Source organism: Macaca mulatta, chromosome 9 (genome assembly GCF_049350105.2).
Source record: "Macaca mulatta isolate MMU2019108-1 chromosome 9, T2T-MMU8v2.0, whole genome shotgun sequence".
NCBI classification, from domain to species: Eukaryota; Metazoa; Chordata; class Mammalia; order Primates; family Cercopithecidae; genus Macaca; species Macaca mulatta.
Genome location: NC_133414.1, coordinates 74,595,694 through 74,620,971, shown reverse-complemented (window position 1 = coordinate 74,620,971; position 25,278 = coordinate 74,595,694). Strand labels below are relative to the sequence as shown.

At 41.3% G+C, this 25,278-nt stretch overlaps 1 protein-coding gene across 12 annotated transcripts in view; it reads left to right on the top strand.

Annotated features, from left to right (window-relative positions):
• Positions 1-25,278, top strand: part of KAT6B (lysine acetyltransferase 6B) — a 203,890-nt gene that overhangs the window by 165,031 nt on the left and 13,581 nt on the right. For all 12 annotated transcript variants that reach the window (XM_077946539.1, XM_015147239.3, XM_077946542.1 and 9 more), the window contains one exon: positions 2,195-2,288. In XM_077946539.1, the coding sequence (XP_077802665.1) occupies positions 2,195-2,288 (94 nt within the window). The remainder of the gene's footprint in view (positions 1-2,194; positions 2,289-25,278) is intronic.

The following is a 25,278-nucleotide window of genomic DNA, read 5'->3' as shown; positions in this document are numbered from 1 at the left end:
GTGGGTTTAAACATAGGCTTAACCGTGCCCACCTTCCTCGTGCTGCACTGACCATACCGCTCCTGAGTCTTGTGTTGGCCGCTGAGTAGCAGCCATGTGTAGGGTTGGTGGTGATTCTTGAAGTTTGAATTTCTGCCTCTCTTCCTCCCAGGGTACCTAACATTTTACTCAGAACTAGCTCAACTTTTCTCATTTTGTCAGTTTCTTCTATAGCACGGCAGCAGCTGCTGTTATTTCCTACTATTTTGGAATACTAATATGCCTTGGCAGTATGGTGAAACAAAAATTAATCTAAAAAATAACCATGTTAAAAGACTAGATGAGGCTGGGTGCGGTGGCTCATGCCTGTAATCCTGGCACTTTGGGAGGCCAAGGTGGGTGGATCACGAGGTCAAGAGATCAAGACCATCCTGGTCAACATGGTGAAACCCTGTCTCTACTAAAAATACAAAAATTAGCTGGGTGTGGTGGTGCATGCATGTAATCCCTGCTACTCTGGAGGCTGAGACAGGAGAATCCCTTGAACCCGGGAGGCAGAGGTTGCAGTGAGCTGAGATTACCCCACTGCACTCCAGCCTGGCGACAGAGCAAAACTCCATCTCAAAAAAAAAAAAAGACTAGATGAAACTAAACCATATTCTCATGTGTCAGTTGGAATCTAGAGGACTCTGGCCCTTTGGGGCTATTCTTGAACCAAATTCTAGAGGTTATTAGAATGACAGTTCAAGGATAGCCAGAGAAGGGCTGGAATGACCTAGAAAGGTTCAGTGCAAATTGTTACATGCATATGACTTTCCAAGCACATAATAGATGGCTGTAAACAGAAAGGAAAGAAGTAGTAGTTATTTTATTCATAGCTTAGAATTTAGCTGTAGTAACGCGTTAAGTTGCGAGGCGGGGGAAGAAAGATCACTACTATATTGGATCTCAAAAAACTCTGAAAGGTGGAAATGGTTCTGGACAAAGAAGGGAATGGCATCAAGGATGAATTCTCTTAACCCAGAGTACATTTCTTTTTAGAGAGAGTGACCTATTTGTCTAACTTTGCAAAATAGACGAATTACTTGAACCTTTGCCATTGATGTGCACATCCAGTGAGGGACAATTCATCTTCTTAGGAGAACTGACACACATTGCTTCCTCCTCATTTTTTAGCGGCTCCATAGACAACTACAAATGTGCAAAAGTTGGGAATGCATCTTTTTCACAAAGAAATATTCAATTCTGCCCTGTAGGGTTTTTTCCACAACCATCTCCTGTGATCTTTCAAATTGGTTCATTAAAGATCTGGGCGTTCTGAAGTAAAACTTTGATGTGGTTGGTACCATTTGTGGTCAGTCTTATTTGTGGTTTATATTTGGCCAGAGCATCCATGACCTCAAAAGCCTTTTCCAGATCTCTGTGTAGGTTTTGGCAACTTCTGTGTACTCTGAATAAAAAAATGCTGCCCTGATGCCACATCCCATGAAAGTTGCAAGTTCTTCTTTAACTGTAAGAGCTGTTTCTTACCATGTTCTATCCAATCTTCCTCCTGGTTTCAAACTGTTTGGTAGTATTTTGGTCTAACCTTTGTTTGGAGACTTTAGGGTTTCTTGTTGTCTTTTTGTTTCATTTTGTTTTGTTTTCCTGGTTTGAAATGCAGATTAATTATTTCTCTAGCTTTTTACATTGACTTTTTATTCATAGGAGAAATATATTTGTGCACATCTACCCACACAGATACTGTTTTAGTTTCACTGGGGCATTTGCCAAAAGGCAGAAGACAGATTGCTGTTGCAGAGTTGTAGATTATTATTATATTTAGCAAGATAGCTGGCTAAATCCTAACTTACTCCACTGGGTGACTCCCTGGGATGTTATTTTCTCTATCTCTGAAGTTATTTGAGCAAGGAAAGCATTTCTTTTATACTGTCTGTATTCTGTTTTATTTGGTTCATATTTCCTTGGATTCTTTATGCATATTTTATGGCACTTACTTTCAAGAATAAAGATGTAGTTGAGAGGCATGCCAGAGTCGATGGTTTGTTGTTAGTTGATAGTTTGATTGATTAATATAGTAGGATTTTTCTGCTTGATCCTGACCTAACCCATTGGCTTTCTTTAGTGGACAGTTTTACAAGGACAGTGGCAGGTGCAGGGAATTGCCCACTTCAGCAGGGCTCTGACATACTTGATCTGTTTCTCCTTCCCTCAGGAAAAGCTTTGCCAGCAGAAGTATAATGTCTCCTGCATAATGATCATGCCCCAGCACCAAAGGCAAGGATTTGGACGGTTTCTCATTGATTTCAGTAAGTGAAGTACTTTATTTACTTTCATGATCCAGGAGGCTGATGGCTGTTACAGGAAACAGTAACACATAAAACTTTATTTAACCTGCATTGTTGTTTTTATCAATAGATAATGAGTTTTCTATTTATATTTACATAGGTTAGAACATCTTCCTCAAGTGAAAAATGTGCTGCTGCTCAGTGATTGTACTCTAGGAAATTGAGACTAGATCTCTCGGCAGCGGGCCTCATGCACAAAGCCATTACCCTGAATGAACCGACAGAATTACATTCCATTTTGTGGTGCTCATGCTCATTAGCACCAAAAGAGGCAATTATTCATGATTAAAGCTAAAGGAAGTATTATTTGAAAGGATTTTCAGCTCTCTAAAATTTTGCCTATAATCTTGTACAGTGCAAAGCAGAAAAGGTATATTTCCATTTAGAAAAATAATTTTCTAGGCAGCCTGTCCTGGGCCTTGCTAGTAGAAATAACTCTTACCTTGTTTTGTTAATTTCCCTTTTCTATTACGGAAATTAATACAGTGTTTGTATCTAGAGGTTTCCCAAGAAATATTTATCTTATATGCACTCATATCTTCTGAGCCTTCTCTGTTAAAACCAGAATAATATATAAAAGTACGCACACGGATAATGTTTTTAAAAATTGGTAGTTTGTTTTTTTCCTTGTTTATGTGATACTGGATGTGTAAATGTTGTGTTAGGGGTACATTTGGAGAATTGATTCAAAATATCTAGATAACATGATGACCAGATATCCCATGATAATAGTCATTTCTGGTCATGTAAAAATCTGTCATTGGCCAGGCGTGGTGGCTCATGCCTGTAATCCCGCACTTTGGGAGGCCGAGGCAGGTGGATCACAAGATCAAGAGATTGAGACCATCCTGGCCAACATGGTAAAACCCCATCTCTACTGAAAAATAAATACAAAAATTAGCTGGACATGGTGGCACACGCCTGTACTCCCAGCTACTGGGGAGGCTGAGGCAGGAGAATCACTTGAACCCAGGAGGTGGAAGTTGCAGTGAGCTGAGATGGTGTCACTGCACTCCAGCCTGGGCGACAGAACGAGAGACTCTGTCTCAAAAAAAATAAATAAATAAAAATAAATCTGTCACTAGGAACCAGGTGCTTCTTGATTACCAGATTGTAGTTTATCTGCTTGTTAACTGAAAGGAGGAAAATTTAGGACCTTGCACAATGTTCGTCAGCTATATCAGATGCAAAAACCACAATGTAAATGTTCTCACAGAAAACCATGAAGAAATACAGTGAATCTAAATCTATATTGTCAGGTATTATAAAGATTAATGTCTGATTAAAGTGTAAAATAACTGAATAGCAGTTTTGACTGATTTATATAATTTATTGACATTGAAGAATGTGATTCTTTTAAAAGAAAAATTTTGATTATTTTTCCATTTTTAGATAATATTTTTAGTTATTGATTGATTACCCTAGTCTTATCTATACTTTCCTGACCTAGTTATCCACGAAACCAGTAATCCCAAGGAGGGCCATCTTACCAAATGCAGTGTACCATTTTTATTTTTATAGAGTCCTAGCTGTAATCATTTCTGAGGGCAAAACCATTTATCTTGTTCTCTAGTTTTGTGTGTCTTCCATTCATAAGTAGTCCGTAAATATAGTTTCTGGTGTGCATAGCAGCCATTCAAGCCTTAAATTTTTGGTCATATCTGTATGCCTACAGAATAAGGCAAACTCCTTAGCTCAATATTTAATGTCTTCCAACATCTAGTTCCAGCCTGTCCTTTAGGCTTTTTCATCTACTAATCTCCTTTTTCTCAAATAGTCTGAGCATGGTCCTATACCTCCATTTTTTTGTCCATGCAGTCCTTCCTTGAAGTGATCACCTAATCCTTTCCTAGTCTCTGTCTGTTCAAAATCCTGCCCATTGTTACAAGCCAGCTCAAGTATCTCTGCTTTTTGATCCCACCTCCTGGAATTTTATCTCATACATTTATTGGTCCCATATTGTATATGGTATCACACACTCTATTCACCCTTTTGTGATAATTATTGATGGAGGTGTCATACTTCCAACTTCTCTGTATCCAGTAGTACAGTTTCCTATATAATAATATGTATTAGATGGTATAAATTAAATTGTATTGATATAAACTAAATTTCCAAATTGATATGTTTGCTGTCCACAATAATTGTCTACCTAAAATTAAAAAGGAACTGGTACTTACCAGGTAAAAGTTCAAGCTCAAAATTCAGTAGCATCTTATTTGTACAGCATGATCTGGCACTAAGGCCTTCTACATAAGAAAACAATCTGGGTAACAAATACATTATCTTCAAATGCTATGTCTTTTTTTAAACCATTTTAGTGAAAACTGTTATTAAAATCTACCTTGTAGTTTAAAACTACAGAACACATTGAAACCTTGATGAATGCTGTCTACCAGGATGTGACCAGGCAAAGCAGTGCTGAGGGCGTGGTTTTTGATTTTCTCTTTCCTGTACACTTAGCATTGCCCCTGCTGGAGTGGGTTTAAGAAGTGCGGTGAAACATCTGAATAAAGTTGAAAAGGGATTGGTGTTATTCCCTCAGAGAAGAGGAGACTAGGGGAAGAATTTTATAGCACTCAAAGAAAATGCGAACTGGTGTAAACCCAATAGAAATTCAATTTAAAACCAAAAGAATTTCTTGGCTATAAAAGTTTTAAGGAAGATAGAGTAGGCTGCTGAAGAAATTAATAGCACCTTCTCTTGGAAGTTACTTAAAGTAATAGTAGATAAATATCTTTCCAGAATGATTGAAATACAGCCTTTGAAGGTAGGGGTGAGTCACATGACCTCTCATGATCATTTTTGACCTCATAATTTGGAGCCCAGGATAGAAAGCTAACTAGGTTACAGGTTTTATAAAATCTGCTCTGGTTTTTTAAAGGACCTTTTAATGGTTATCTTTATTTTATTTCTGTTTTGTACATGAGCCTGGGGTCTTTTAGTCAGGGATGTATTTTCAGTAAGTCAAATGAGGTTGTAAATCAGGTAGATCTTTATAATTGCCAGTTTAGTAAGCTGAAACAAGACACAAGCAGGGAGAGAGATATAGCTGCCCACTTGCACACTTGATCACAGATGTAAGTGGAATGTAATGCATTGTGTGTATATACATGCTCCTGGACTTACAGTGGGGCTATGGGCTGATAAACCCATCATAAAGTGAAAATATCATTAATTAAAAATACATTTAATACACTTAATCCACCAACCATCATAGCTTAGCCTGGACTTTAAATGTGCTTAGAACATTTACATTACCCCACAGTTGGGCAAAATCATCCAACACAAAGCCAATTTCATAATAAAGTGTTGAGTATCTCATGTAAGAGTGTTGTACCACATATGGCTAGCCCAGGAAATGATCAAGTATGGTTTTTACTGAATGGTGTTGCTTGCATACCTTAGTAAAGTTGAACCATTGTAAGCCAGGGACTATCTGTATAAAGAACTGCAAATGCAGTGCTTTGAACACTGTTCTTCAGGGCAGCCGAGTGAGGTGGAATGGTCATCCGTGGGACCATGTGCTGCTTGCAGAATGAGTCATTTGTCTGTCACTTCCTAGAACAGCTTCTCTGGGATTTGTCAGAACAAGGCTCCCGAGGAGGCCATTTGCAGAGTTTGGCCAGAGTGACTAAAGGGCACCAACTCCCAATTTGCTCATAAACTCCCTAGTGGGTTTTATGACTCTTTGCCCACAACTGGAATGGGTGGAGGAGAGAGTGACTATCATGGATTGGTTGAGAACACATTCCTTTCTCTTGAATTCTAGGATTCCCTTTCTCAATCAGAAAATTTGAAAGTCTTCCCCATCTCTGTCTGTAAAGTCTTTCTATCTCTCTCTCCCTCCATCCCCACCAGACGTGCAGAGAACTCCCTTGCCCACAAAACATTTGCAGTTCCTACTTCAGAGCCTCACACCGACAAGGCAAGGAGCCTTCTTCTCCCAGCCACTGCTGAGCCCTGGGGCCCCAGAGTGCTCCCTCCCAAGCCCTGGACTGCTTCTGCTGCAGGGGCTGCCAGCAGTGCCTTATGCGTCTCACTATTTTTTTCTTTAATTTTGAAATAATTTCAGACTTAGAGAAAAGCTCTAAGAATAATACCACAATTTCCCATACATTGTTGCACATATTCACATTTTATCACGTCTGTTTTCTGCTCTATTATTTTCAATCTTTCCCTTTGTTTCTCTCTTTCTCTCTCATATTTTCTTTTCAGAATCATTTGAGAGTAAGTTGAAGACGTGTGGCACCTTTATCCCTAAATATTACAGTGTTTTTCTACAACGATGCTCTCATATATAGCCATAATACAAATTATTAAAATCAAGATATTAAAGTAATCTCTGCGCATTGTTCAAATTTTAAATTTTACCAGTTTATACTGATGTTCTTTCTAGAGGGAAAAAAAAAAAAATCTCCTCCAGGATCACGTGGAGTATGTAGTTATGTCCCTGGAGCCTCCTTTAATCTGGAATAGTACCTGTTTTTTTGTTTTGTTTTGCTTTGCTTTGTGTTTTCCATGATTTTGGTATTTTTGAAGCATACAACCCACTTACTTTGTATGATGTGCTTCAATTTGGGTTTATCTGATGTGTCTTCACAGTTAGATTTAGGCTGTACATTTTTTGGCAGGAATACCATAGAAGTGACCGTATGTCCTCCCCAGTGCATTTCATCAGGATCATATGATAATACATTTGTCTCATCACTGGGTTTAGGTGGTACCTGCCAGGCTTCTTCACTGTGAAATTACCATTTTTCGCTTTGTAATCAGTAAGTGTCTGGTGAGAAGATACTTTGGGATTATATAAATATCAATTCTCATCCAATTTTCACCTCCTACTTTTACCTTCACTTATGGCTCTTATCTAAAATAATTATTACTATGATAATTACCAAATGGTAATTTTCTAATTTCATTCTTTCTACAACTTACTAATTGGCATTCTATAAGGAAGAATTGTTTCTTTTTCCCCATTTATTTAATTTTTTTGGTATAATTTTGGGTTTTAATTTTATTCTATAGGTTATATCTTGTCATTACCATGATTGATTTTTATGTTCCCCAAACATCAAGTTGTGCTGGATTTATTTAGCAGCAAATGTTTCAAGTGGGTTCTTGTGCCTTTTCCACATGCTTCCGTCCTGTGGATTCTTCCTTTCTGCCACAGCATGATGTTCCAGATTTAGCTTATCCTTTTCTTAAGCCAGCGCTGGAATCATCCATTTCTCCCAAGAGCCTTGGTTCCTTATGGTGGAGAACAGTATTTAGGAACCGGGATCTGGGCCGGGCACAGTGGCTCATGCCTATAATCCCAGCACTTTGGGAGGCCGAGGCAGGCGGATCTCTTGAGGCCAGGAGTTCAAGACCAGCCTGGCCAACATAGTGAAACCCTGTCTCTACAAAAAGACACAAAAATTAGCCGGGCATGGTGGCGGGTGCCTGTAGTTCCAGCTACTTGGGAGGCTGAGGCAGAGAATTGCTTGAACCCGGGAGGTGGAGGTTGCAGTGAGCTGAGATTGCGCCACTGCACTCTAGTCTGGGTGAAAGAGGAAGACTTTGCCTTAAAAAAAAAAAAGAAGGAAACCAAGTTCTGATCACTTAAATGTGCCCATGGCTACTTGGGTGTCACTGCTTCTAGCCCTCTCAGAGGACAGAACTTGGATAGCATGCATATTTATATCCGTGTATGTGCATGACTGTATTTATTGTTGATTGCCCATGTCTTTTATCAAAAGTAAACTTCATGAGAGTGTGGACTTTGCTTTTTGCTGCAATCTGATCTTCTAGAAGAGCGTGGCACTTAGTAGGTTCTTAATTGTTGAACAAATGTTAAATTATGATGGGAAGAACTTTTAAAATGTGCTTTCCCTTCTTGTGTGTGATTCTTAGGGAGAATTTTATTTTATTAGAACATAAACCATCAGCACTGGTTTACTTACTCCCAAATGATGCCAGGTATGCCCTGTCTTCTTTCAAGGTCTGGTACTTTTGCTGAAATGCAGCCTCTATCTTAAGATCATTTCAGTTGCATCAGAAAGATGTCACTGTCTGCTCTAAACCTTTGGCGGAGAAAGCAGAGCTGTGACATAATCCACATTTGTACATAGCTGGTTGAAGAGACACTTATCTTTTCCTTACTTTTTCTCTTATCAGATAATTCATTTCTTGATTGCATTTATTTTGAAAGGAAAATTCCAGCTTTAGCCATAAGAAGCTGTCAAGAAAGCTTCCTCTGCTTAGCCTTCCCAGCAGCTCCTGGGTGAGTGCAGTCAAGGCAGTCATTAAGGAATAATAAGTTATGCTTTTGAAATGGTGCTCAAGTACTTCATAGCCTTTTCTAAGACAAGGAGCCTCCCACCTTCACCCCCATGACACTTGTTGGAAAATACTGGACCAGCAGCTATATCCTTGGGCTTTCGCTGGGTTTTGGAAGACACGTTTTGACCTATGTACTCAAGTATAATGATGACATTTATTTTAATAGGATTCTAGTCTGTAATATAATAAGGAAAATGGCTATTTTTCCTTATTTTCTCATTATAATATGTTTCACTAAAAGCTTTTGCCATTACTGTTTTATTACATTGGTCTGAAGTACAATATGTTTTAATATGCTAAAGATAACATCAAGGTTGAAAATTGAGCTCTCAGTGATTTATTCAGAGGTTGACTGCTGCTGAATGCATTGAAATGAGTTGCATGAGACAGTGCGGCTAACGATTTATTTGTGTATCTTTTTTTAAGCTAAGCTTGTCATAAATAAGAGCAAATAAATAGCTCTTATAGAATAGTTTGTATTCATTGCCTCAATGAAAACATTGTAAATATGAAACATACGGTCTGCAGTCTCTCTCTTTTTTTCTGAAAGCTAGTGTTTTGCCTTACATAGCTCAGAATTTTTTCGAGTTTTGGCATGCAGGTGGTTGTTTGTTTGTTTTTTTTTTTCCAAACAAATTTTTTGTCTGTTTGGATTTCTAACATTGACTGGCATTTGCAATGAGTCATTTTGAAACCCACTACTGGACAAATTCCATTCAAATAATTGGGATGAGAATAACCTAATCTTCAGCGGTAACTGGAACAAAATGAAACCTTAGTGGGACCGTCAAGAGGGCAGGGACTTGGTCATTGCTAAACTCCAAGCCATGAGCACAGTGGCTAGCACATAGAGGATACACAATAAAGGATTGTTGGGGGAAATCAGTGCATGCCTGAGTCTAGTTCATCCACTTCTTTGTATGAGTGTCAACACCTGCCAGATACATCCAGCTAGCTTTTGACCAGTAGTGCTTAAACTCAGACTTCCTCTCAGTCTTTGTTTTTTACACTTTATTTATCCCTTCGTCCCATCTTTCAGCAAACATGCTTTAAATACACTGTGCCAGGGATGGTCTAGGTGATGAGGATATAAGGATGAATGATTTAGTCCTTGCCCATAGGGTAGTAGAGCATCAGACACAAAATTCTTCCCAGCCCTGCAGTTTCAAATGTGAGAGAGGCTGTGGCAGTGCAGAGGAGGAAATGCTTCCAACTCTATTTTCTATTTACCCAGTTAAGATATATGGAAGAGACACATTTTCACATTTTTCTCTTCTCTTCTCTTTTAAGACTGGGTCTCACTCTGTCACCCAGGCTGGAGTACAGTGGCCTGATCATAGCTCACTGCAGCGCTGAACTCCTGAGCTCAAGTGATCCGCCCATGTCAGCCTCCCAAGTAGCTGGGATTACAGGCACATGCCACCATTCCCGACTGTTTTCCCGGGGAGAGGTGGGGGGTCAGGTAGAGACAGGCTCTTGCTTTTTTGCCTAGGCTGGTTTCAAACTCCTGGCTTCAAGCTCTCCTCCTGCCTCAGCCTCCCAAGGCACTGGAATTACAGGTGTGAGCCACTGTGCCCTGACCCATTGTTAAAACAAGATCAAGAAAGATTTTGCTCTGCTTGGCTGAAATTAGTGCTATACCTGGTTTGGGTTTCAGGAGCTCTATTCCCCCTTGAACATATTTTCCAGCTTGTAATAGAGACATTATGTTTGAGATAGAATATTCTAAGATAAAAGTTTGCCTGCACTTACCCCTCTTATGATGGTATTTCGTTTTCTTTTTCTTTTTTTCTTTTTTTGAGACTGAGTCCTGCTCTGTCGCCCAGGCAGAAGTGCAGTGGCACGATCTCAGCTCACTGCAGCCTCTGCCTCCCGGGTTCAAGCAGTTCTCCTGCCTTAGTCTCCTGAGTAGCTGGGATCACAGGCACGCACCACCATGCCCGGGTAATTTTTGTATTTTTTAGTAGAGACAGGGTTTTGTCATGTTGCCCAGGCTGGTCTCAAACTGCTGAGTAAAAGCGAACCACCCACCTCAGCCTCCCAAAGTGCTGGGGATTACAGGCATGAGCCACCACGCCTGGCCCTAAACAACATATTTATGACTTCAGCTGGTTGTAAGGTAGTTTTTTGGTTCGTTGGTTGGTTGGTTGTTGGTGTTGTGTTTGTTTGTTTTTAAATATAACTTCATATTGGGTAAAACAGAAGGTTTTCCTTAACTTGTTTAGAATTGTTCAGGAAAATACTAGTTAGGAATCTGATTTTTTTTCTCCCCCACAGAGGGATTGTGGTTAGCATGTTTGTACCCTAATATTCATGCTACATTTTCATGTTTACCAATATAAAAACCTCTGTTTTGTAATTATTTATATGGAGTCCTGCTTTGAGTTAACATCATAGAGGAACTCTTTTTTTCAGCAAAATTGTTTTAAATTAATGTTTCTAAAGTGTATAAAAATGGTTGAGTGGATTAAAAGCAATTCAGTTTCACACGTAACCATTTGTCCACATGGAAATAAATATGTAGCACAATTACACAGCAGAAGGTACGAAAAGGTGTTGCTGAAATCATGAGAAAATATAATACAGGTGGACATCACTCTCCACAATAAATTTGCATATGTCCTTTTTTGGGGCAAATACAGTCATCATTTTAAATGAAGTCGAAGAGTTATTTCTGTAAACAAAACAAAAGTCATGCTTGTCATACTAGACAGCAAGGAAGCAAAAATTGTTAGGGTCATGTCAAAAAGACTTAGGAGTCAATTTGAAGAGGCTCTGACCAGACAATAAATATAATAATAAAGATAAAAAATTGCAATTTATTGCAACTTATCAAATGTTTAAATTCATAAGTTCATAATGATATTTAAAAACAAACTGATTTAGAGGATAATAGGAACCAGTTTATTATCTTGAAAACCGCAAAAAATATAATTAAAGCATTTATCCTGCCTTTCTTATATAAACTGTACAGTGAAGTAATCAAGTAGTAAAGGAGGGGAAACATCATTTTATTTTTTAAATTTTTAAAATTTTTTTGAGACAGGGTCTTGCTCTGTCACCCAGGCTATAGTGCAGTGGTGCGACCTCAGCTTACTGCAGCCTCAACCTCCTAGACTCAGGAGATCCTCCCACCTCAGCCTCCTGAGTAACTGGGACTACAGGTAAACACCACCATGCCCAGCTAATTTTTTCATTTTCTGTAGTCTCTTTATGTTGTCCAGACTGGTCTTGAACTCCTGGGCCCAAGCGATCCACTTGCCTTGGCTTCCCAAAGTGGTAGGATTATAGGCATGAGCCGCCGCACCTGGCTAGAAACATCTTTTTATAAACATATTCCAGCTAACCAATGAAAATAAAATGCACAGTGGTTTACACCTGCAATCCGAGCACTTTGGGAGGCCGAGGCGGGCGGATTGCCTGAGTTCAGGAGTTCATGACCAGCCTGGGCAACATGGTGAAACCCTGTCTCTACTAAAATACAAAAAATTAGCTGGGTGTGGTGGCATGCGCCTGTAGTCCCAGCTGCTCGGGAGGCTGAGGCAGGAAAATTCCTTGAACCCGGGGGGCAGAGGTTGCAGTAAGCCGAGATCGCGCCACTGCACTCCAGCCTGGGCGACAGAGTGAGACTCCATCTCAAAAAAAAAAAAGAAGAAAAGAAAATGACAGAATTAAAATACAACCGTTTTGTAATCCCCACCACCACTGTGAATTAATGGATGTAGACAATGAACAAAAACAACAGTTGCAAAAAGGACAACCAGAAATTATGTATCTTCTGATCAAGGATATTTGTAGTCTTGCCAGTGGATTGAACCCAAGTCTTATCAAGCAAGCATTGGATCTAGTTGCCATTTTGCAAGAGATACAGAATAAAGAGGAGCATACTGAGCTGCAGTACAAGTAGGAGATCAGCAAAACTCAGAGTGTGGACAGTATAGATCAAGTGGCCCCAGTTCATCCACAGATAGATTACAAGGAAAAGAAAGGGGTGAAGGTGGAACTCCTAGATTAAAATGGCATTAAGATATTTTTTTATTTTAATAGGCAAGACTATTCTAGTGGCTGGGCTGTTTTGGTGATGAAAGTATAAAAAAATACAAGAGATTATTGTGAGAGTCAGTCTAGTGGTTACTTATGAGAGAGAAGGGGTGATTGGCTGGAGCAGATAGAAGGTTTTCTGGAGTAGCCAGCAAAGTTCTCTTTCTTGATCCTGAGTGATAGTTACAAGGACAGTTGCCTAATAATCCATTAAGCCATATATTTGTTTTTTGTCATTTTCTGTATCTGTGTTTTATTTTTGTTTTTTTAGAAAGTGATCATCTTAAAATGGGAGGTGACATCCTATGGTATCTTAGCGCTTGGGTTTTTGTAACTCTTAAAACTGAAACTTACTCGATTGGTGGCATCCTATTAGTCATGTTTTAAAGAGAGACACGGTTTTCACCTTGACTGCTCGAAAATGAAAACTTGAGTGTACAAGTATTTAGTGTACGGGCATCAACTCCATGTCAGCCTTTGCAGAGCCATTTTTATGTGAAGGAAATGTACTGAAATTTACTTGAATCAAATCCTCTGAAGTGTAGAGTCTAGTTCATCAGAGAACAGCATTCCTGTAAATTTCACTTTCACTCTTAAACTTAGAAAAACATAATTGAAGGGTTGTGCATTAACAGAATGAGGATGAAATGAAGAATTCGGACAAGGAATGGCGATGCAGAGTGAGGATGGAGTACAGAGAAGGTATTTAACTGTGAGCCCGAGGAGAGAAAGAAGAGACACTGCAGCATGAGAACTGTTTTCCCATTTTTCTTTTTTTGTGGGAAGAATAGCACCAGCAGACCCTGTAAGATATGTACAGGAAAACTGCCCTTTCCTCCTCCTTGGTTGCTGAGCAGTTCTAAAATTTGGGGTAGATCTTTAGCCACTAGAAACAGAACTTAGAGAAAAGATGTTAAAAGTTAGATTTTTAAGAAAGGGAAGAAAAAGGCTAGGATGACTTAAAATGTCCTGAACTGAGGCTCTGCTATTTATGAGAAAAACGGGTTTCCTTCTTCTTAAGAGGGTGATTCTCTCTTCGTAGACTAAGAGTCCTGCCCTGGGGTTCGCCCAGCGTTGGAGCTTTTCTCCGTGAAGTTAAGGACATTAATAAGATTTTTCTCTACCGAAGCAGAAGATGCCTCTGAAGACAGCCTTTCATCCCTGTAGCTTTTCAGTTGCATCCAGTTAAAAACTTATAGAACGTAATGAATGTTTTTAGAGAGGAAATAAAATGAATGATGCCCGTGAATTTGTTTTAAACATTGTTTATTTTACCTAATAATTTATATAAATATTCCTTGAAGAGGAAGAGAAATCACCAGATTTAATTAATAATCGGAAGCTTTTTAGAGGATTTACTTTGAAATACCTCCCTGCCAATTTTTCATAAATTAAGCATAAACTTTCTTTGACCTCATCACACATAATTAAATAGCTGTGGAAGGGTTAAAACCAACTAAAAAGCAATTCTGTATCTCAGTCTCCATTCTCCTGCAAAATTATACAGGAAGTTTGTTTCAGTTCTCAAGCAGGGTAATTACAAGAGACAGTTACATAATTTACAGTTTCAATCTACTTGTCCATAATCACACACTTCTACCTAGTTGTATATACCCCCATGAGTATGTGTGTTGTACTTTGATTTGTAAATGATGATTGCAGTGTGATTGATTCCTTGCAATGTAGCATATTGAATTGATTTTTAAAAAAATGAACTTTAGCTGTTAACATGTCTATTTGAGTTCCTGTTATTTACGTAGTTCGTGGTTCTTGCGTTCAGCAGTTGCATACCAGCTAACAAATTAAACTCCCAGAGCTTTTTTTCTCATTAAATTTGGAAAATAGAGTGTCTGTATACAACCTAACCGGAAAAGTGCCTAGTACCTAGTAGGCACTCAACTGTTGGACATAGCACAAAACCATTTCAAGCCTTTGAAAGTGGAATGGAGATTCTTTGATTAACATAATATAAAGTCTCGTGGTGATAATATTAGTATATTGTGGTGAAGCTCTGCTAATATTAATGTATTGTTGCTAAGTCTCAAATTTAGCTAAACAGTGGACAGAACAGCAGCTCATTCCAGGGGCTCAGAGAAATGTGTCATCTATAACCGAAGGGGTAGTCATTGCTATCTTTAACACTGCTGGTGATGATATTGCATATGTGTTTTGTTTTTCTAACAGCTAACATCTACTGTAGCCAATTTGGACTTTAAGATTCCCTAAGATTAAAGGCTAAGTCCCTGGCCGGGCGCAGTGGCTCATGCCTGTAATCTCAGCACTTTGGGAGGCTGAGGCGGGCAGATCACCTGAGGTCAGGAGTTCGAGACCAACCTGACTAACATGGAGCAACCCCGTCTCTACTAAAAATACAAAATTAGCCAGGCGTGGTGGTACATGCCTGTAATCCCAGCTACTTGGGAGGCTGAGGCAGGATAATCCCTTGAACCTGGGAGACAGAGGTTGCGTGAGCTGAGATCACGCCATTGTACTCCAGCCTGGGCAACAAGAGAGAAACTCCCTCTCAAAAAAAAAAAAAAAAAAAAAAGCTAAGTCCCTACATGACACCAAGTCCCTGGGCAAACCAGCCAGCCACTTGTCTGGCACCCCGCCCCCGCCGCCCCCCCCACCTCAGGTCCGCTGCCTAGGGTTCCTGTGTGCTGCACAGCTTCAGAGGGGCCTCAGCAATAACCCTGGGGCGACACAGCCATTGACCTCCAGAGGCTTTTTACCTCAAATCATGTTTCAAAGCATTTGGGAGATAAATAAAAAATAAGCGAAAAGAAAAGTAGATCAGTGGAGTGGGATTGTTTGTCTAGATAACCTGAGGACAACTAGCAACAGTTTCTCTGTCTTACATTTCCAACAGTAGTTGATCAGTCAGATTAGGTGATAGGCTATACTTTGATTTTAGAAAGTCATCTCAAAAACTGACAGATTCCCTTTTGAAATGTACTTTGTTTGAAAACAAAGAAAATTTCTAAGGAGATTTGTATTCTCATTTTTTCTTTCTTCAATCTTGCTGTGTATTTTTGTTTGCTGTGTGAAAGCTCATCATCCAGAATTGGAATTACAACATAACTTTGTCCTATTTTTAAAAATTACAGCTGGTACACACACACACACACTCCCTTCCACATATACACACAGCATTTTAGGGGGCTTGTAGGACAGCAAATGGAAAGGCAAGTTGCTATTCCAACCATCCTGTCTCCCAAACCTGGTTCTGAAATCAGTGGTACTGCCATGATTATGTAAATACAACCCCTCTCTTACCCTCCACTGTCCGTCTGTGGGGCTGGACCAGATCAGATGACTAGATACTAGAATGAACTATCTCAGCTGCCTCAATAGATCCTCAGACCTATAAAAGTAGGCAAAAGATGTCTCAGTTTTTGCATTTAGTGATTTAGTTAAGGCAAATATTCAATTGCAGTGTTTTCACAGCAGGAGAATGGTCTTAAAGGTAAAGCATTTTAAGTGCATGCAGTCATTTGTTTGGCGCAGATGCTTTATTTGAAGTGTATATGTGTTCAATCAAGTTTGCCATCTTAAAGCCTTTCAATGGTAAGTTCTTGTTACCAGAATTTTGTAACTTAGACATGAAAATGTTATCCAAGTTGGGGAACAAACCTGGGGGGAGCCAGATATTTAAAAATGCTTTATTTTAGTAAAAACTGAAAAAGTGAGTTATCTTCTATTTCAATTGTGTTATTTTCTATTTCAAAAACTATTTCTTTTTTTAATGAATCTCTAATGTAGACTTTTGCCTACTTATAGGAGAGGAAATAATTTTAAAATGCCAAATTACTTCATCTTTATATTTTTAAAAATAAATGTATTCTTCCTAAAATATCCCAGAATTTAAAAGTGGTTTGAACTGTGGAAAATTTAAAAGGTCAAAGAGGAAGGCCTTCCCCTGCGTGCCTTTCTCATTTCTGTCATGCCGAAGGCCATGGCACCGGGGCTTTATCATCACCTAACTGAAAGTGCCTCTCGGTCACAAATCAGAGCGTTAACTTAGCTTGGTGATAGGCAATGGGCTTCGTGAACAATTTGGTTACTTCAACAATTTGGTAAGCTATTCTTACGTCAACATAGTTTTAAAAATTCTCGCCTTCTCCAAACAATTTTAGTTGGGGCATAAATGATACTGACAGAGTATAACATCTCTCATTCCATGATCATTTTATCGTGTGGCAGGTACCTCATTTTCCTAACAAGGAAATTGAAGGATGAATCTATTTTGTAGTCATCTTATTAAAAAAAATTTATTCTTCTAATCCACTAGACCAGGAACTCGGTTGTGGTGGCACACCATACACTCACAAATACTCCTCAGTTGAATGTTTAACGAAATGAAACTCTTTGAAGGGTATCACACAGTTCTTTATGGAGTGGCCATCCTCCCCCACCTCAATTCGGAGTGCCTCTATTTCTCTAAGATTTGCCTGCTGCTGGGATTTCTCATTAGGCACCACTGCTACCACCACAGCCCTGTGAGGTGGCAAAAATGAAGAAGTGGTGCTGCACCCCATTTAATATTCTGGCCCAAGTATAGTCCCCAAGGCCCTTTCCTTAATGGAACCCATAATATATCTGAAACCAGACAAGTCATGAGGTTGGGTGGAACCTAGACATCTGTGGCTTCGTAAAGCCCCAAGTGATTCTGACGTGCAGGCAGGGTCGAGAACCACTGGGCTACACTTGAAGACAGAAGAAGGAGCAATAGGCCAGGCTCAGTGGCTCACACCTGTAATCCCAGCACTTTGGGAGGCCGAGGCAAGAGAGTTGCTTGAGCCGAAGAGTTTGAGACCAACCTGGGCATCATGGTGAAACCCCGTCTCTACAAAAAATGCGAACATTAGCCAAGCATGGTGGTGTGCACTTGTTGTCCCAGCTACTTGGGAGGCTGAGGTGGGAGGATCTCTTGAGCCCAGAAAGTTGAGGCTGCAGTGAGCCAGGATCATACCACTGCACTCCAGCCTGGGTGATAGAGTGAGACCCTGTCCCAAAAATAAAAGAAAAAGGAGTAATTAATTCTCTCACTGGGTAAGAGAATCAGGAATAAATGCCATCTCACACAGCTGTCTCTGGCCCTCAGGCTGCTTCCATGTGGCACGTGCTACCCCGGCACCTCCGGCTCAGGAGCACATCCACAGAGGTGCACGCTTCTCAACACAGGGGCGGTGCAGAGGGAGGGAAGTCCCCTTTCCTGCTGCCTGATGCCCTACTTGTGAGTTCATTTTCTTTCTAAGCACCTGTACCTTTTACCTGGGGACTGACATGCAGAATGACCACCCCCGCAAGGGAGTGCACACCTACCCACAGAACCATGGAACTATCTGGTAAATCCCAGCATGGTCGGTCAGCTCAGAGACACGGGCACACCACACAGCATTGGAGGAGTCATGCACCTGCCATACATCTTCCACTGCGGAGGTTGAAGGAAGACCATTCCGCCCTGGAATGGACTTGGAGGGGTAGGGACATTCAGTAAGAAAAATCAGTGGCCCCTTGGGGAAGAGCTTAGCGCTGGAGGTCTGCTGAGGAGCTTGTGGGATCCCAGAGAAGAGAGATCTAAGAGAGGGGCTTAGAGTAACAGGCTGGAATGTGACCCAGGGCAGCCAGCCTCCTTCCCCAAAGACACGCTGTCTCCATGCTCAGGGTTTCACTGGGTCAGGCCATTTTTCCAGAGACACACTTGAGTCTTGTAAAATATTTGAGTCTTTCATCTGTCTCGGGACTGTCCCTGGGCTCTGCGGAAGCCCTTACCAGTCATTGTTTCTGTGGTAGCATGGGCTTGCCATTTCCTAAGGATAGTCCTTGAAGTTAAGGACTAAGGGGCCAAAGGGAATTTGGGGACACAGAACTGTGTTTGCTGGGAACTTTGTTGCCATTTCTTAAGACCACTCCTGAGGCAGAATTTTTTTTCGTGGCCTCTTTCTTTAATTCAATTTGTATCTGGGTGGTTAGCTGGGGGGAGGGGAGAGGAAGGAAGGGTGGGATGAGAGGAGAGCTTCTGTCTGAGTCCATGGAATGGTTTTCAGGTTCCTCAGACAAAAGTAGGAAAAGAAAGTTAGCTTTTCTCAATCTGATTCTATAGAGCAGTCTGTCTCTGTTGCTTTCCTTCTGTCCAAATTTTATTTATTTCCCCTACCTTAAGGATATTTAGTTACCCAAATGATCACCTTGAGAGTTGATTCATTCAATATGTTGAATAATAATCATAGCTAACACTTATTAGGATTACTGTAATGTGTCAAGCACTGTTCTGCATGCTTCATATTAACTCAATCCTTACCAGAACTGTAAGAGTTAGGTACAATTATTATTCACATCATATGGATGAGAGATCTGAAGCACAGAGAGGTTAAATAAAATCCCCCAGGTCACACAGCTGGTACATGGTGGACCCCAGATTCCATTCTGGGCAGTCTGGCTCCAGAGCCCATGCTGTTCACCCACCCATAGAGCCTTTCACGATCTGTCATGTTGTATGCAATATATGACATATTGTTTTTAAATACCAGTGCCCTGTTGCCCAACTTCAAAAAATTCTCATCTTTGTTTAATGTACATGGTCTCAAAGTATGGTTCAGTGAGTCTACAACGTCATAACTATTTTCCTAGTAGTACTAGGATACTCTTTTTCCTTTTTCCTTTCATTTTTTCATGAGTATACAGAAGAGTTTTCCAGAATGTCATGACCTGTGGTATCACAACAGATTCAATACCAAAGCAATCTATGAAATCTAGCAAGCCGGGTGTGGTGGCTCACGCCTGTAATCCCAGCACTTTGGGAGACTGAGGTGGGAGGATCGCTTGAGCCTGGGAGTTTGAGACCAGCCTGGGCAACATGGGGAGACCCTGTCTTCTTGAAAAAGAAAAAGAAAGAACAAAATAGAGAAAAAGGGAGAAAGAGAGAATCTGACTGGCTTCTCTTAAGCCAGAAGTTAAAGAAATTTGCAAAACGTGAAATAATGCCACTCTTATTCACTATAAATTTTATTTATATTTTAGAAAGTGTAGGGTATTTTTTCATTTAAAAAATGTTACATAATAGGTTTATTGTTATCTTTTAACTAAATTAATATTTATCAAATTTCTCAGTAAAATCAATAGATAGAGCCCTTATAAGCAAAAGCTCTTTGAGTCCTGAGACCAAAGCGTTTGAAAACCACCGATTTAAAGTATAAACCATTGCTATTCAAGTGTGGTCCATGCCACAGGAAGTTGTTAGACGTGCAGAATCTCAAGCCGCACCCCAGACCTACTGAACCGGAGTCCGTGCTGTTAAGCAGAGGCATAGAACGTCTGCACAAAGCGATTTGGCAACTCAGTGACCTCTAGCCAAATTTCAGTTTGGTGGGGCTTTGGCGAGTCCATTCTCCAGTTATCTGCCATCCAAGGAGCTGAGTGAGGTCTCACCTATTTGAGACTCTTCAGTCATACATACTCTCTTCAGTGGCCACACCCTCATCAAAGCCAGCAGCTTCAGAGCAGGTTTCTAGCAGTGGTTTTCAAACTTGGGTACATCAGAATCACTTGGGGGATTTCTGAAAGCACAGATGCTGGGCTCTGCCTCTCCCCACCAAAGATTCTGATTCAGCAGGTCTGAGATAGGTTCTGAGAATTTAAAGTTCTAGCAAGTTGTCAGGTGATGTTGATGCCACAGGTCTCCACACTGAGATCTTGATAAGCAGCATTTATTCAAGTTCTTATATAATGACGTCATGCCCATAGGACTTACAGGAGAGAGTTCTTTTTTTTTTTTTTTTTTTTTTTGAGATGGAGTCTGGCTCTGTCGCCCAGGCTGGAGTGCAGTGGCCGGATCTCAGCTCACTGCAAGCTCCGCCTCCCGGGTTTACGCCATTCTCCTGCCTCAGCCTCCCGAGTAGCTGGGACTACAGGCGCCTGCCACCTCGCCCGGCTAGTTTTTTGTGTTTTTTAGTAGAGACGGGGTTTCACCATATTCGCCAGGATGGTCTCGATCTCCTGACCTCGTGATCCGCCCGTCTCGGCCTCCCAAAGTGCTGGGATTACAGGCTTGAGCCACCGCGCCCGGCCAGGAGAGAGTTCTTAAACTTCCACAGTTTCAACACCAATCTCTTAAAATGTAAAATATCTGAAAAATTCAAAATTTCCATCTTTGCCAAGAAGGCACCTGTATCTTTTAATAAGTGGAAAGCAGTAAGATATCAGGCAGGTCACAGGTCATTTAGAGCACGGCTGTTCTCTTAAAATGCTGTGAGGACTAAGGTTCAGCTTCCTCTGCACTAATTGCAAAATCACCACAAAATTTAAACGAGGAGATATAAATAGGCTGTCAGGTTCATTTATCATTATTTAAACTGATAACATGCCATTCATCCACTTGGTCACAGTGCTGCTCTGCACCAGAAACCAGGAACAGATGAGCGTACAGACCAGTGAATTGCCATCTCCAAGCATGAGATAACTTGGTTAGAGTCATCAGATTTCCTGTGCTCAAAAGCTGCCATAAATCCCTGGCCTGGTGTCTGTTCCCAGGCTTGCAAACCCAGTGCTGTCGACTGATACAGACCTTTCAGCAGGATTTGCTGAACTAAACAGGTGTCTGATGAAAAGTGTGTAATCCTCAAAGATTATCATCCCCTAAAAGCAGCTGGTGACCCCAAACTCACATAATCCAGACAGATGGAAGTTGGGAGTGAGTAGGTTGCCAAAGTTTACACTTTGGTGTTTGAGGAGGTTCATATGGTTTGGTCCCAGGTAGTGGAAGATGGAGGTGTGCAGGGGTGAGGGTGTCTGCCCCTGTCAGGGGAGATCCCTGTCCCTATCCATGCCCTTCCCTGAGAACACGATTCTACTATGGTCCATTTACACCCTTGAATACCACTAGTTTAAAGGGAAGGAATTTTCATTTTCAGTGAACGTTAACATTACAGTTATTATGCTGGGAATTAAATTTAATTTGGGTATTTGGGTCTGCAAAAACAAATCTTGACCTTGTCTAGATAGTTCCTTCCTTATCCTAATAGATCCGTCTACATGAGGTAACTCTCTACCACTTTGATTTTCTCCCCCTGGGGGAAAGTTAACTGTTTCAAACTCCAGGGAATCAGGGCTAGTTAACATGAGATTTGATTGTCTTACTACAAGTAGTTCAGCCTTAACAGAGGTGAGGCACACTTGGGTTCCATGCAGTACAGCTTAGAAATGCTTACTTTTTATAGACAGAAGTTGCACTGTTCTTCCTTTCCCTTTAAGCAGACATCTTGATAATCTTTTGAATTGATTATGTGGCCTGTATACTGCAACTCAGATGTCACTTTCCCCAGGATAAGTAATTCCAGTAAAGCAAAAGAGGAAGCCAGCTTTTGCTATGATCAAGATAGTTGATGTGGATGAGGGGTTTATGGGCTACCCCGTTTTCAATTACAAGGCTCCCACTCACAGTGTAGGTGCTGTTCACCAGCACCTCTGGCTCACAGACAAGTTCAAGGGAATAATTTCACCAGCGATTAATTATACTGCAGCTACTGGGATTTGTCCTCCAAACATCACTTTGTTTTCCATCTGAAACAGCCAGGTTTCTCCAGGGAGAGCTGAGGTTTTCTGATTGAAAGTATCCCGAGTTAAGGAGAAGTGTTAAAGCACCATGGGAATCTGTTCGTCAGGGGTATATTGTACTTGTTTCAGATGCTTCAGGATAATACACCAGCTTCCAAGATAAGTGCCTTTTTTTTTTTTTTGAGACGGAGTTTCACTCTTGTTGCCCAGGCTGGAGTGCAATGGCGTGATCTCGGCTCACTGCAACCTCCGCCTCCCGGGTTCAAGTGATTCACCTGCCTCAGCCTCCTGAGTAGCTGGGATTACAGGCATGCGCCACCATGCCCGGCTAATTTTGTGTTTTTAGTAGAGACAGGGTTTCTCCATGTTGGTCAGGCTGGTCTCGAACTCCTGACCTCAGGTGATCTGCCCACCTCAGCCTCCCAAAGTGCTGGGATTACAGGCGTGAGCCACCGCACCTGGCCAAGATAAGTGCTTTTTATTTCCCTGCATCTTAGATCAATTATTTGGAATCCTTTTGGTAAGTTAAATTTAAGAGCTGTAACTTAAACCACCACATCTCTATGATTACTCAATAAGTAAAATGTTCTTACCAAAAATTATTCTTTAAATAAGCTATATTGTAATTATGTTGTGAAAAGCCTAGAGAAAATAGAGGCCAGGCACAGTGGCTCACACCTGTAATCCCACCACTTGAGGGATTGAGGTCAGCAGTTCAAGACCAGCCTAGCCAACACGGTGAAACCCTGTCTCTATTAAAAATGCAAAAATTAGCCAGGCCTGGTGGCTGAGGCAGGAGAATCGCTTGAACCTGGGAAGTGGAGGTTGCTGTGAGCCCAAATCGCACCATTGCACTCCAGCCTGGGCAACAGACCAAGCCTCTGTCTCAAAAAAATAAAAGTACAAAGAAATAAAAGGTGGCAAGAAATTCCTTTTTTAAAACATCGCATGTTATGAGGGTCAGAGTAGTGAAGTGCCACCAGCTGCAGCCTTCTGAGAGGAAGTGCTGCTGCACGTTCAAATGGAATTCTGTCCTACATCCGCCAAGCGCGCCAGTGGAGTGGACATGACACACACTTTTCTTCTAAGCTCTGCAGTTTAACATATTACAAGTGAGTTCACTTAACTAGTAAGGAATCAGAAATGTATCTTTGTTCATTTTGATCGTTTTGATGGATTCTATTTTCTCTTACATGAGGAGACTTTGTGGACTTCCAAATGGCTCCTGGCGTAAGTGCCGGTTGCTGCTATTGTTAGTTCCTTGAGGGTCTCATGAGTCAGAGAGGAGAGGGAAAAACCCACTGCAAACCATGCAGTGGTCCCTTCGGGTAGTCGCCTTGGGCAGTCTGCAGTGTTGGTGCACGTCATCCCTGCACACCCGCCTGCTGTGCTGTGGCTGGAGCTTGGGTTTGCAGTTGTCTTCTTTCCAGCACCCAGGGAAGCATGGCCTCCTGGCAGGTGTTGGCCACTCCCTGCTTTCTCCTGGCCTTTGCAAGCACCGTGCAAGGGTGTTTGCTGAAAAAGACCACTGGGCTGTCAGTGTACCCACGCCCATCAGGGCTCATCACCCTGTTGCCACCTCCCCAGGACTCTTCCGTGACTATCACTCATAGCCTGAAGTCTGTGTCCAAGGGAGTGTCCCAGGAGACAGCCACTTAACATGGTAGGAGTAGCAGGTGCAAAAAGGTTTATGCCTAAATGCTCCCCATGGACCCCAAGTTGCCTGCTAGTTTGAGTGGCCTAACCCATTTAGGCTCAGGCCCTGACAGGGTGTGTCTGCGCCACTTCAGGGTGTGAAAGCACGAACAGCTGCGGAAAGCGTGGCTTTTCCTGATGCTGGCTGCTGCTGCCTTCCAGATTAGGGGCTGTAGCGGGGAGACAGAACAAAGGAACACATGTGCTCCTGGGTAAGCTGGCCCATCGTAGTGGGGGACATAAGGTATGGGGGGGCACATACCACTTTGGTATGAACACTTTGGTTGTACAGAATTCTTTCTGCAAGATTGAGAGGAGTGGGGCCTTCTGTCCTTGACTGCTGGATTCAAATAAGAACCAGTAGAGGACCTGGGGACTTTCACACTCACTGCAGGGGACTTTTAATTGTGGGATCTCATGGACAAAAGGGGATAGTTCCATATCCACGGCTCTATGGTTCTCACCCCCCAGGAGTACAAAGCTGGGACCCCCCCCCCAACCCCCGGCCACCTGAGTACACTTCTCAGCATGTACCAAGCACTTTGGAGGCAGGTGACGGATGTGCCAATCATCTGTATTCTGAGGTGTGGGCCCCCTTCGTACTCTGGCGACACAGAGACAGCTCTTCTCCGTGTTGACAGGACACAGTGTGGTCTGGCTTCGGCACAGTGGCCATCACTGTGTTAGCATTCCTGACACACTGCTATTGAAAGCCCCAGCCTGCTGCCAAATTACATGTAGACAGTGGTTTCACTGTAAAATGTTGTGGTGCTTGTTCGCATTCAGTCAAATACTTTGCACTTAAACATGGGTTAAAGAGACAAGTAAGTCAAAAGACCTTAGCAAAACCTGAAGTTAAATTTACGCCCATTCTTTATAATGGCATTCAGATTAAAGCCATCAAAATGCAAAATGCTGTGATTATATCCTTCGAGGGTTCAGGCTGGATGCTTGTTTTATATATCTGCATTACTGTATTTGCAGTGATTTTGAGAGGCAGGAAAATGCATCAGAGGCATTGATTTCTTCTTTAACAAAAAATAACCCTAAAATTGAGAAAATTCTTGAGAATGCAGCCATTTTGGAAATGTAGATAAAGAAGAAAAATGCTGAAGATTTGGGTGGTTTACGGAGCAGTATGATTTTGTCATTGCTGCCACCTACTGTATGTGGTTGATGTTTGTTTAAACTTAGAAGTTCATGAAGGTGAGGCTGTTGAAATAGATAATTAGAGCAAGGTAGACATCATTAGTTTATAGCATTTCTTTTCTACTCCATAAGTGGCTCTTAATTACCGAGACAGCTGCCAGCTTTCATTCATTACCTTCAAGTGGAT